Raw genomic sequence first — 13,023 nt, 5'->3', positions numbered from 1 at the left:
ACGGACAACTGGAGCAAGCTGCACACACACACACGCACACACACTCTCTCTCACTCTCTCTCTCTCACGACAAAAGAAACACACCAGGAGACACCAGAAACTCCCAGTCTCACATAGAGGACACAGACATGCAATGCATATATAGACGTTATCCACAGTAGAGGTGACACGCACAGACACAGACACACACACACACACACACACACACACACACACACACACACACACACACACAGCACATGCACATGCAACTAACACACACACTCGCACACACCGTCAGAGATTTGATCTCCCACAGGGAGAAGAAAGCAATCACACAGACATTTAGTCAATTATAAATAAAACAAGCAACAATATTAATATTAATGACAAGACATTTAAGAAAGCTCAGTTTCCTCATTCGATCTATTCTATCCTGCCCGTTTATCAGAGGAAGAAAAAACTAAAAGTTACAGACAGTTCATTACAAAGCCAGTCAATGCAAAATTCATACATTTCCAATATAAAAATACAAATCCACAAAATAACTATAGAGACAAAGTAGTTTCGATATTGTCGTGGAGTTTTCCTGGCTAATATTTCTCTCTCCCTTAAGCTAATGGCACTTACGTTAGAAGGATAAAAGCTAAATTTTAGGGGAAACACTATCACCACTGTAAGCTCCAACAAGACCATCGGAGAGCCTCCCCATTCACTTCTGCAGGAACAAATCTTAGTTTATACATGTGCCACATGCACTCTGTACTTTTCACATTGTAAAAGTGCAATACTGTGGTGGGGAGACTGATTTTGTCTTCAGTAGGTGTGTGTGGAGCACTGGTCTAAGCTAGCGGGCTAAACTATTCTTGGCTATCTTTGTCTTCTATGAGGGAAAAGTTCTACATAGGCACCGTTGTGATTGTTGAAACAGGAGTGATGTGTGGAATGCAATTATTTGTCGAGAGCAATGCTTCTGCTGTACAAACAGTGGAAACAGGACCACAGTGAGTTGCAGGAGGCGACTTATAAACAAAGAAATAAAAAAGAGAAAACATAAATAAAACCAGAGACGATATCTACAGACTTTTAAAAATGAAACTAAAAAGAAAGTTTTGAAAGAAACAAGGATGAAGGCATGAGCAAATGTAAGGCTTTACACAATAGATGCTTCCTTAAGTGCAAAAAGAAAATATTACAATGTCTGCTCTGAAGTGGTCCGTTTAGTGCTGGAATACACTCAGGAGTGTGATTAAATTTGGTTCATAGTTTTCCGAATTCACTAGTACTTGGAAGATTGTATTTACGACGGCTCTTTGGCAATCTTTTACAAGTTCAAAGCCTCTAAAACTAATCATAGTTCAGTGTTTCAACTTATTTAATAACAGTGTTTAGGAGTTTGATTTTAATTTAATTTAATGATTTAGATGATTTTCAATAGAGGAGACGTTCACATCAACAAACTGAGCGAGAACAGTGAAGAACTTCAGACCACAGACTGCTAAGAAAGCACAGTGCTCATCATGTCTGCTGGACACAAAACTACAGCTGATAGTGAACACAATTTGTTTTGTTCCTTGTTTTTTTTTTTTTTTTTTTCCTTTTTCAAAGACACTCTGTCCACCTCCAAAAATCCCCTAAGTGCTGGAGGCACACACTCGCGCCTCGTCTTTCCCCTGCTAAGCTTCAAATATCGCCATTAGAAACGGCTGTTGTGGCACCCGATTGGCCGACCAGAGGGCCGGCGGCTCACCACTCGTTGGTCCTCTGTTTGGTGGTGTCGTATGCTCTGATGACATCTGACTGAGACACCACTCCGTTCTCGTCTTGAGAGAAGGCGTAGCCATCTGAAAAAGGGTCGAAGCAGTTAATACTGTGTACTTCAGTGATCCATGTAAGAAAAACTTCTTAGAACGTATAAAAAACACACACTTAAAACAACTGAATAAACAGAATAAACAAATAACAAAACACATAACTTAAAGCAATAGTTCAACATTTTGGGAAATCGGTTTATTTACTGTCTTGCCCAGAAGATCATTTCCACTCTCATGCCTGTCTGGTAAATATAAGGCTACAGCCAGAAGCCGGTTAGCTTAGCTTAAAGGTCCAGTGTGTAACGTGTTTAGTTGTTCATTATCAAAATCTGTGTTGCCCGTTCACAAACTTGTCCTTTTCATGAATATTTAGCACCACCATCAATTCCAAGTATTCCTTTTGGCTTGAAATTTTACATTTGCATTCGCATTAACTGGGGTAGACGCTCCATATTCATGCGCCATCTTGAAATACGTTAGCCGGTAAGGGACATACAGGACATACTGCTCCGCCTTTCACGTTTTCACAGGTGCTGCTAATGCTGCTAATGGCTATCATAGCTTCCCGGCCCCCGGCAAGTTTGAAGAAGGAAACATGGAGGACCACATGTATTCAAAATCCAAATTTCAGGAACAGGAGTCTTCTTCTTCGCCCAGAAAAAGAAAAAGGATATTGAAAAGAGCAAGAGACCGGCTTTTTGAAGCGTGAAGGCCACCGTAGCTGTAATACGTACTTTGAACTGCGTGGCGCGAGAGCGTTGATTGCGATATATGATCTCAACGCTAGATGGGAGAAATTCCTACACATTGGACCTTTAAAGACTGGAAACAGGGGGAAGCTAACCTGAAGCTAACCTAGAAGCTAACCTGGCTCTGTTGTAAACGTAACAAAATCTGTCTACCAGCATATCTAAAGCTCAGTGATTAACAAGGTTATCATGCAGCATACCAATTTTTTATTTATTTTTTTTCCCCAGAGAAATGGACGCTTATGTAATGCTAATACATGAGTGGCACAAACTAGGGCTGGGCTGTAGTTTCATATTCATACAGAGTGGTATCAATCTTCTTACTCTTGGCAAGAAATTAAATAAGCATATTGCCAAAGTGTCACACTATTCCTTTAAAATAAAATCATATGATGAAAATGATACAGTTAAAAGAGTTTAAACAACTAATCACAGCTCCCCCAAAAGTTGTATCTGTAGTATAACAGCAGCGCTGTGATCTAGCACCTAAACTTCCCTACAGGGTTTCTTTCTGACCTTTGACTCCTGACTCACCTTCAGGTGTCAAATGACTCGGTCAGTACCTGGAGGCCAGCGGGGAAGTTCAAAGGACCCCGCTGAGACGAGTGCATTGTGGGTGGGGGGAGGGGGGAATAACAGCGCAACATTTCATCATTTCATCTTTATCTCGCTCTACTGATCTCAACTCAGGACACACCACGAGGCACACGAGGGGAAGGACAGGAAGTCAACAACCAGAAAAAAAGAGGGAGAGAGGCATCTATCAGGGAGCTAGAGGAGGCTGGCAGTTTTAAGACGGGGTGAGGTTTGAATAATGAATAATGGAATTTAAAAAAAAAAAAAGGTATCACACAACAACGCTCTCATCCCCACCTATGAGACAAACAAAAAAACAAACTGATCAGACAAAAGACAGAACAAAAGAGAGAAAAATAAACAGAAAACCAAACCCATGCTTAGAGTATCATTGGAAAGTTTCCATTCTAACACCTGAGTTGTACTGCTGATACGAAAGCTATACTTCTTTGATACCCAACTATACACTTAGTAGTAGAAAGTAAGTCTTTCTTATTGTATATGCAGAGCCTGATCGAAATTTAAGTTTTGAAGTAGTTTGCAGCTGTCTGTGTTAATATTTTAATCTCAGCTGGATAATTAACGGTAAATAATACTAACATTAAAAATAATACTAAGCCTGTCTGTGAATCAGCTGCTGTAATTTGCCAGTGGCTAAAACAACGTTTATTATGAGGGAGGAGGAAAAAATATCTTATTACCAAGCTCCAACTGTAACATTAATCCTGTCTAAATGGAGCCTTAGATACATTAGTGTTGTCTTATCCTGAACAACCATACAAGAAAATCAAATAGAAATATATCTACATACATTGGAAAAAAACAAAAACTGTGATTTAAATCAGGCAAATTGTAAATAAAAGAATAAGAAAACAAGATTCTGACAAATTTTTCACTGTCAACTTTCAGTACTAGTACTAGTTTTTGACACTTTTCAGATGATAAAAATGTAGTGAGATTCGATATCCAGCACTGTCCAAACTGTATGTATTCATGTCTCTATCTCGCCATGAAAATAACTCATCCAACAGTTCTTATATGAGCAGTTTGTGAACGTTAAGAGACACAGGGACATGTGGGGCTGCTTGCAGACACAGTTACTCATATGTAACGCAGAGTATTTATGAAAAGAGGTGAGATGAGCAGAGTGTTACTACCTCCCGAAGACGAAGGGTGAGACGAAGGTTTTAGAAATACAGTATGCGTCAGAGGAAGAGTAATGACGCTCGATCTGTTCCCCTGACGAGGCAAAAGAATTGGAAGCAGATAAATCTAACGTGGATAAACTGAAGTCTTTTTTCGTTCCTCCGGGTAGGAGATAACTGACGCTTCCATCTTGAGGCACGTTTAGTAAAAAAGGCTGTAAGAGAGAACGAAATAGACAGAAAGAAAGATAACTACAAAATATTTTGTAACTTACGGAGCAGGTTCTGCTGCATGGAGTCAGACCGGTACAAACTGACTGTGCTCTTTTTGAAGACATTCTTTAGGAGCTGGGCCCTCTCCGTCAAACTACACACACGCACACGCGCGCGCGCGCGCACACACACACACACACACACACACACACACACACACACACACACACACACACACACACACACACACACACACACACACACACACAAAGAGAGAGAGAGAGAGAAACAGGCAGGGTGTTAGCAGCATGTTGAGCACCACAGGCAGAATTAATGAGCCATACATTAAGCCTGTGTCCAAGCACCTCCAGAGTGGATGGACCTGGCAACTGCTCTACCTGCTGGTAAAAACACCATGTACAGAGACAAAACTCTCCAGGCACAGGGGGGAAGAACAAACTTTGTGTGTGGGTGAAATATTTTTCATATAAAGCATATACGTGTGTACATGAGTCCTCTATGCATACATACATATATGGGTCTTCATACGCATCAACCCACTAACCCACCCTTCATTCCTTTGGTGAGGTGTGTGTGTGTGTGTGTGTGTGTGTGTGTGTGTGTGCAGCCTGCTGGGTCCGGGACAGCAGCCAGGCTCGGGGATCACTTTCAGCCAGCAGGAGATCTCACACTGATCTGCTCCATGTTGATTCCTGCTGCAGGCCTCAGGCCCCGAGAGCAGAGCAGAGCAGACCTAATTCAACTAATACCTTTTTTATAATATATGGCTTATAATATAGGAGCTCAAAAATGAGACATTCACTATTCCAGAGAAAAAAAGGGGGACATCTACTCGTATGACATGATTACTGATATTACAGTCAAACTCCTGCAATTTAGCAGCAATTTTAAGATTTCCCTCATCCCCATAGGAATATTGTTGGCAGCGGAGCCATGAGTATTTGGGAGGTTACAGATGATTCTTCCTCCAAGCTGATGTGGAGAATTTGTTAAAAATGCTTTATATTTTTTCTATCAAAATTATAATGTCTTATGTGGCTTATATAAAGGCATCGACTCTGTAGCCCTGATAGTGTTGGGCCATATGATGATATATATAAAGTGAGAGAGTATACATTTACATTTCATTATGCCATTCATAACTCAATACTGTAGCTCTCCCTTTTGCAAGTCTCTGGTATCCGGTTGCTTATTTACACAATGTTTGCTATTGAGGAAGCTAGTTGCTAGTTTGCGAGCGCAAACATGTCCACAGTGACAAGCCAGACGTGGACCAGGTAATTTTGGTAACTGCAGTTTGAATGTGTTATCACTATTGGCACATTACAGCAAAAAGGAAACAAAAAGACCAAACTGATAATTTATGTCCCATTATTTTTAACTTATAGGTTCATTTTCACAAGGATAATTCATTTTCCACATCTACTTAGAGACAAAACATTATGTCAATAAATGTGAAATGTAGATCTAAAGCGCGAGAAGTGATAAGTAACTGTACCTCTTTCCATGCACCACTGCTCCAGGGTCTTTGGATAAAGCCTCGAGCTCCTGCACTTCATCCACCAGGGTCTTGAAACACACCTTCTTCACCCTGTAAAGTAAACAATATTTAGAACAAAATCATAATATGACAGATGCTTTAATGCGATAGCACCTTCATAGACTGACATTAAAATACCCCACCGACCAATTCAAACTGCTTTCAAACATCAGGAAATAAAACTTTGCAAATTGCTCCTGACACCTTGCATCTGCTGTGGGCTGATGTCAACCAGACACAAACATTTCCCATGGAGCATTCACATAATATATAAAAGCTAGACTTCCTTGAAAGACAAAATTTCAGGGCAGGGATTTTTTTTCAGGAGATAGGAGAGATTCTGGAGGAATTTCCTGTATTGGAAGTGTATTGGAGTGATGATGAGCGAGGAGAGCGCAGAGAAGACTCACACTTTGTAGGCAACGTCAAAGACCAGCGAGGTGACTGGGATGAAAACCAGGCCCGTCCAGAAGACCCCCGAACAGAACATCATCTCCGCCTGTCACACACACACACACACACACACACACACACACACACGTCACTGTAGACAATGCAGAGTTCAACACCTGATCAGATAAAAAGAAGAGCTCTTCAAAAGAAGAAAACACCTGATAAAGAACAGCACGTATTATCCTCTTTTGTGCCACATAATTAAAAACATACATGACAAAAGCAGCCCAAAACAAACAGTTATATTGTGGAAATAAAGAGGAGATGAGTCCAAATAACTTGCTTAAAGTGGGTTAATCCTCTGTGACCAAATGATACCATGATTTTGTATGGATCTCCTCCACCTCTCAGCCCTTCGGGGCGGAGGAAGTACCTGTGAAGCATTTCAACAGTGGTATCTCTTTCACAGGAAAACAGCTCAACTGTTTGCAGTGTTGAGAGCTCCTGTCAATACCTTACAAAACACAGGACCGGGATCCGAAGTGCTTTTAATGATACATTCAATACAACAGCCACCGAGTGTAAGAGAAAGCGTCGTGATGAAGCGTTGTAAAGAGCTGTAATTATCAGAGTTTAAGTTTAATACTTCCATGTTCCACTTTCAATGTTTGTAGAGAATATCCACATAGAAAGCCACAGAATTGTTTTGTGTGATTGCAGTGAAAAACAATTCTGAACACTGTAGATTTTCCAAAAACTTAAAACATGTATAACTAATTGCCATAATATGACCCTTTAAACAAGGGTTGTTAAATTATCCACAAGATCCCTGTGGTTCTTTGTTGACTAAAGATTTTTCGATCAGTCAATCGACAGAAGAATAATCTGCAACTATTTTGATAACGATTCATTATTTAGGTAATTTTTTAAGCAAAACTTTGAATATTCTCTAGTTCCTTTGAAGATTTGCTCATTTTCTCCGTTGAATATGATAATGAATATTTTTAGCTTTTGAATTGCTGTTTCAGAAAATAAGTGATTTAATGACATCAGCCTGGGCTTTAGGAAATTAAGATAATTTTTAGCTATCCTAGCAGCATGAATCTAGAGATAGCTAATGTCAGCACACTACTTCGGATTCAGATAAAAGTACAGCCATTAATGTACCAGAATGAACTATTGTAATAACAATTTGTCCATTACTTTGGTTTATGACCAAATAGCTGCATAACTAAATGACATTCCCATCAGCCTCAGCTGTACTTTGTTTAGTGCTAATGAGCTAATGTTAGCATGCTAACAGACTCACTAACTCACTAAAATGGTGAACATCAACATTCTGTTTAACATCAGCATTTTTTAGCATAGTTAGCATTGTCATTGTAAGCATGTTAGCATGCTAATGTTAGCATTTAGATCGATTGAGCCTAAGAACAACCTCAACGAGCAGCTAACAGGGCTGTAGACTCTTGTTCACGGTTTTCTGACATTTTATAAAACAAACGATTAATCGAGAGAATAGTTAGCAGATTACTGTAATCAAATTAAAAGAATCTTTAGTTGCAGCCCCCAAACACAAAGCGGTGGCTGGGAGGTTGTTTTGGGTCCAGAGTGTTGAGAAGACAGTCAAGCGTCTTGTGGGGGTGAAACGATGTTTGCTTTGGCCCGCTGCACTGAAACTATCTGTCATTACATGTCGAGGTGCAAAACTCGCAAACTCCTGCTCCTCGCATTGTAATGTGCCACTTGTTTAAACTGCTGGGGCCCCTCCAGAGTGTCCTTCCTGTAATGTGACACAGGCAGGGCCCTTGGATGGATGGATGCACACACACACACACACACACACACACACACACACACACACACACACACCACACACCACACACACACACACACACACAAACTATCAAAGCGCTCAGGTTTGCTCAAATTAGCTAACCTGTTCGCCATTACCTGCAAATTGACTTTGATGTCTGACAAAACACTGGGGGAAGAGGAAATCCCAAATGACAGGAAATCAAAAATGACTTTTTCCTACAGTTTGAGATGGGACTCGGATGAATAGAGCTTTTCTGTGTCGCCCCAGAGGCTGAAAATGTATGAGATGAGGGAAAATTGCATCGAAGCACGGGATATTTTCATGTCAATTTTTGAAATGACGCAGCCCTGGTGGAAACATTTACTGTTTTTTTGTCGTAAGTCAGTTTAATTATTTTCGTATTCATCCAGTGTATCATGCATTTTAATGAGAGCGTTTAAGCTGTCATGAGAGTCTTTTGAAAACAAACCAGGGATGTATACTCAGCATATTAAATCAAAGTCAAAGGCTCAAAAAATAAACCATCTTAGTCTTTCACAAGTTTAATCTATAAACCATATTTACAGTATATCTCGGTACACACCTCAGAGCCACAAATGGTGTATGTACAGGACTTATAGTTACAATCTCAAGTTTATCATAAAATTAAAAACAATGCTGGTAATAACATTTGGTACAATAACTCATAACTTTTGGTACAACTGTGAAACCTACAGAAACCATAACAAAGTAATGAAGTAGAAACTAGACCTAAAAAAACTGCATTAATTCACTGTTAGTTCTTCAATTTGACGTCAAAATTTCTAAATCCAAACAAATCTGACCAATTACAATCAACAAATGTTTGTCTTCAGTCATCTGGGCAGGCTCTGTGGCTGCAAGCGGGCCAACACTGTTGGTGGATGCTAGCGATGCCTCATACCAGGGGGCCCCAGGGAGCTGGATGGGGGGAGAGAGGTCCGAGGTGCAGGGCTGTATTTTTAGGACAAACTAATAAACTTGTCTGGCTGGACAGACAGTAGTGTCCGCTGGCATGGAGGGATGTGTTTTGACAGGCCACTGACCCCCTCATGGCCACACACACACACACACAGAGACAGACGGACTAGACACAAGACTAGACAGAAGCAATCTTATATACACGTCCACACACAAAATGCCAACTACCTTATATACTGCTGTAAAATGTATGGTTCTTAGTATTTTTACTCCTTTCCGAATGGTGGACACTATTTGGGGATGGTGCGGTGGTTAAGAGGTTAAAGAGATGGGTTTCTGGAGTGTCCTGGTACCCTAATGCTTAAGTTACATACTGTACCATGTACCATACAACTCACTCTCTCCCCACTTTCTTGTGTGTGTTTCTTTTTTTCTTTTAAATCATTCATGTCATTCAAATCTACTATGTTCAAATAAATGTTTAAAACTGAAGAACATGAAAGATATAACTTTATTGAAAGATGCTTAAACTTTGGAAAATATGTGGAAGGGTATCGAGCAAACCAGACCAAGTGTTTCACACTTAATCAGGGGAATCTGAGACCTGGCTGATCATGTTTAGGAAAGCCTGTAGTCTCAGCAGTTTGAATTATGTTAATGCCTGCCATTGTAATGGTTAATGTAAATTTAGGTAATTCACTACTTCACTATTCACCCCACAGGTCTATAGTATGCTCTGGATTCAGCAAACAAGACTAAGAAAACCCAACTTCATAAAACTCGAGCAGCTGTACGACATCCCAGATTTGCTAATATTCAAGCACTAACTTCCTGAATGCACAGAGCTTCTTTGTATTTGTATAACATTTTGTATTAGGTAGACTGAAAGGAGAAGGGTTAGAATCAGCTCAATCCTGTCTCAGACTTTACTTTGGTCTGCATCTATCCATGTTGATTATCCAATTGGCTGAATGCACACAAACATGCTGGCTTCAAGGAGAGGAGGGAAATTGAAGATGAAACTAAACATTTGGCCAAATGGGGCTCCAATCCTCAATATACTTTCTTGTGAATACTTAGCTTCTTATGGATAAATGGGTTGCAAACAGAGCATATAGAACCAAATGACTGAGCATGACAGAAAGAAGCATGCTCAGTCAAAGAAAGAGCATTAAAAGCAAAAAAAATTACTAAGAAAACAAATAAAAAAAGAGCAAAAAGGCAGACTTGCTTGGACAAGGCAAATCCAAATTCCCCAAACATCATCAGCAGAAACAAATCAACCCCAATATGTAAAGCAAACAATGACTGTCTCAGTTGGGTTCTTCATCCACTCCATGCTCTGTGTGTTGCCTGACAAAGACAGCAAGACACTGACTAGGAAAACAGAGAAAATAAATTCCTTACATTAACACTTGTAACTCAGCAGTCTCACAGCCACAACTACACACATGCGATTTACAGTGTGTGATCAGCAGATTAAAACTGTTATTCTCACCAATACTGTACAACATGGTCAGGTATTACACTAACCATGTGCTGTGGTTTTTATCAATCATTAGCCGAGGGAGGACGAAGACATCTGGGTACAAGAGTTTAACAAAACCTCCCATACGACCAAATTCTGCATTTTGGAGCAAATGGATCAGGTACACTGCAAATAACAATAATTAAACATGACTGAAAACCAAAGATGTCTCCATGTTAACTATGATGAATTACTTGTCTTAAGCAAGTTTCAAGTTACACACACACACACACACACACACACACAGACTAAAATGTGCAAAACAAAACACTGCTATGGTCCTTTACTAAGTGCAATACCAAAGCAGTAAAAGGATACCTGACATCGGCGTTTTAAATCTGTGGCTTCATTGCAAGAATTACAGAACCTGAGGACCTAATAATTTTGCAACTTACTCCGATATCCATGTTTCATGCAGCACATTATCAAATGAATGAAGTCTGTGTTTCACTCACATTTGCTGACCAAAATTACTGACCAATTAAAATGTAGCTAGATAAAGTTCCAAAATGGTATCAAATTTCTCATATAATAAGTATGTCAATTCTATCATTCCTGACTCAAAATAAAATAATAAAAAGGACACTGAGCACATTTAGCCAGAAAAGAGACCTTGAACAAAATGGCTGATGAATGAGTGAAGAAACAGGAGATATATTTTGAAAGGAGGCTCTTTATGATGGGCATTCCTGTTTTGTCTTTTAGTATTAAAAACACACATAAATCTGACCTTAAATATAAACTACTCTTTCAAAATGCCTGTAAACAGATACTGATAAATGTACTCTTTTCTCTAGAAATTGTTTTCATTCCTGCTCTTAATCTCAATAATATCTCACAGACAGGCATACAAAGCCCCGAGTGTATTCCTGGCATGTTACACATCAACAAACTTCCTGGTAAAATGATTCCTTTCTGAAAATGTTTCTTATCACTGATTGAAAAGAATCGGATTCACACTTGCAGAGTAAAAAATCCACATGCTGATGATAAGTACTTGAGTCTGAGTAAGCGTTGCTCCAGTGCAGCTCGCAGCAGAAATTGAACAATAGCAAAAGGAGTGTGTGAGAAGCGAGGCGAGAGAGGGGATAAACTGTACAGGAGACAGCCGTGTTGATAGCAGAGGCAAGTCAGCAGACAGCAGGTCATTGTGACAGAACCTACCAGAGACATCTCCTGAGGTGAAGCTAAGCTGCTTAGTGTGGCAGATTACATGGCATGAACACAATAATCTTACATTTACTTTTGATATCTGTGTCATACTTCTATGAGGTGCAAACGGGATAAGTCAGTCTTGGGAGTACTGTGAAAAGCACACTAGCTGTTTTAGTATGTTCGGTGGAGGGATCCTGCACCTGTCTTGTCAATCGTCCAAAGAATATTTAGCCTGACATTGATGAATGCATTCACATGAAGCTGAGCACTGCTTAACGTCTCTTGTTAAAGGCGGTGAGCTGGGTAGTGAGTGAGAGCAGAAACAGGAGGTGAAAGGAGTTCTGGTGTCTGTTATGTTGTTGGCCCTCGGGCAGATTTCCGACTGGCAGGGAGCGGGGTGGGGGGGGGAGGTGAACAAAAAGAGAACAAAGATGAAAAAGCTGATGCAAAAAGTAAAAGAGAAGGAGCAAAAGAAAATAGATAGAAGGACTGAGAGCACACAAATATTTCAAGTACACATCGAAGAGGCCTTAGTGAAATATGTGAGGCTACAAGGTCGTGGAAGCTGAGATTGTTGTCTCTGATGCATTCTCAGGTTTCGGAGAGACGTGTCCCTGTTTGATGATGTACTGGCAATCCCAGAGTTGGGGCAGGGGCGTAGGGTTACCTACCAACCACCCACAGGACACCATTACTGTCTTCAGTCAAGTGCTGCAGGCCGTGGATGAAAGCACCAGACTTCTCGTAAAGGAGATAGAGTGAAGCTAATATACCCATTGCGTGTGTGTGTGTGTGTGTGTGTGTGTGTGTGTGTTGAGCATTTCTGTGCATGTGTAGTTAGTAAGTTATGTTGTTTATGGTGTATTTATGTGTTGCATTTATTTATTGTGTCATGCACATACAAGTGCCCAGCTGTCTTAGACTTCAAATGCCAAAAATACTGTTAACTACTAGCTTACAATTAGATATAACAACTCCAACGCAAAGAAAGAATTGTGTCTTCTGTCCAAAATATGCTGCAAAAAAGGCTCCTCCTTATTCAACCAGCAGAACTGATCAGAAATTAAGGACATTCTACTAGGGTTGGGCAGTAATACGGTATACCGCGGGGTCTTAAAAATAGCAACGGTATCAGTTTCAATACCGTCATTA

At 40.1% G+C, this 13,023-nt stretch overlaps 1 protein-coding gene across 8 annotated transcripts in view; it reads right to left on the bottom strand.

Moving 5' to 3' along the window:
• Positions 1 to 1,556: 1,556 nt before the first annotated feature.
• atp8a1 (ATPase phospholipid transporting 8A1) overlaps positions 1,557 to 13,023 on the bottom strand; it is a 105,836-nt gene continuing 94,369 nt past the window's right edge. For 6 of the 8 annotated variants that reach the window (XM_031302805.2, XM_031302807.2, XM_031302809.2 and 3 more), the window contains 4 exons: positions 6,448 to 6,536; positions 5,996 to 6,088; positions 4,539 to 4,630; positions 1,558 to 1,823 (listed from right to left, as the gene is read on the bottom strand). In XM_031302805.2, the coding sequence (XP_031158665.1) occupies positions 1,726 to 1,823; positions 4,539 to 4,630; positions 5,996 to 6,088; positions 6,448 to 6,536 (372 nt within the window). In that variant the 3' untranslated portion in view covers positions 1,558 to 1,725. Of the gene's footprint in view, positions 1,824 to 3,076; positions 3,416 to 4,538; positions 4,631 to 5,995; positions 6,089 to 6,447; positions 6,537 to 13,023 lie in introns of all 8 variants that reach the window. The other 2 variants (XR_004897370.1, XM_036001367.1) reach the window with 2 other exon arrangements.

This window comes from Sander lucioperca, chromosome 1 (assembly GCF_008315115.2).
Source record: "Sander lucioperca isolate FBNREF2018 chromosome 1, SLUC_FBN_1.2, whole genome shotgun sequence".
Lineage (NCBI taxonomy): Eukaryota > Metazoa > Chordata > Actinopteri > Perciformes > Percidae > Sander > Sander lucioperca.
Note: the sequence above shows the minus strand (reverse complement) of the source record. Positions and strands in the feature narration are given on the sequence as shown.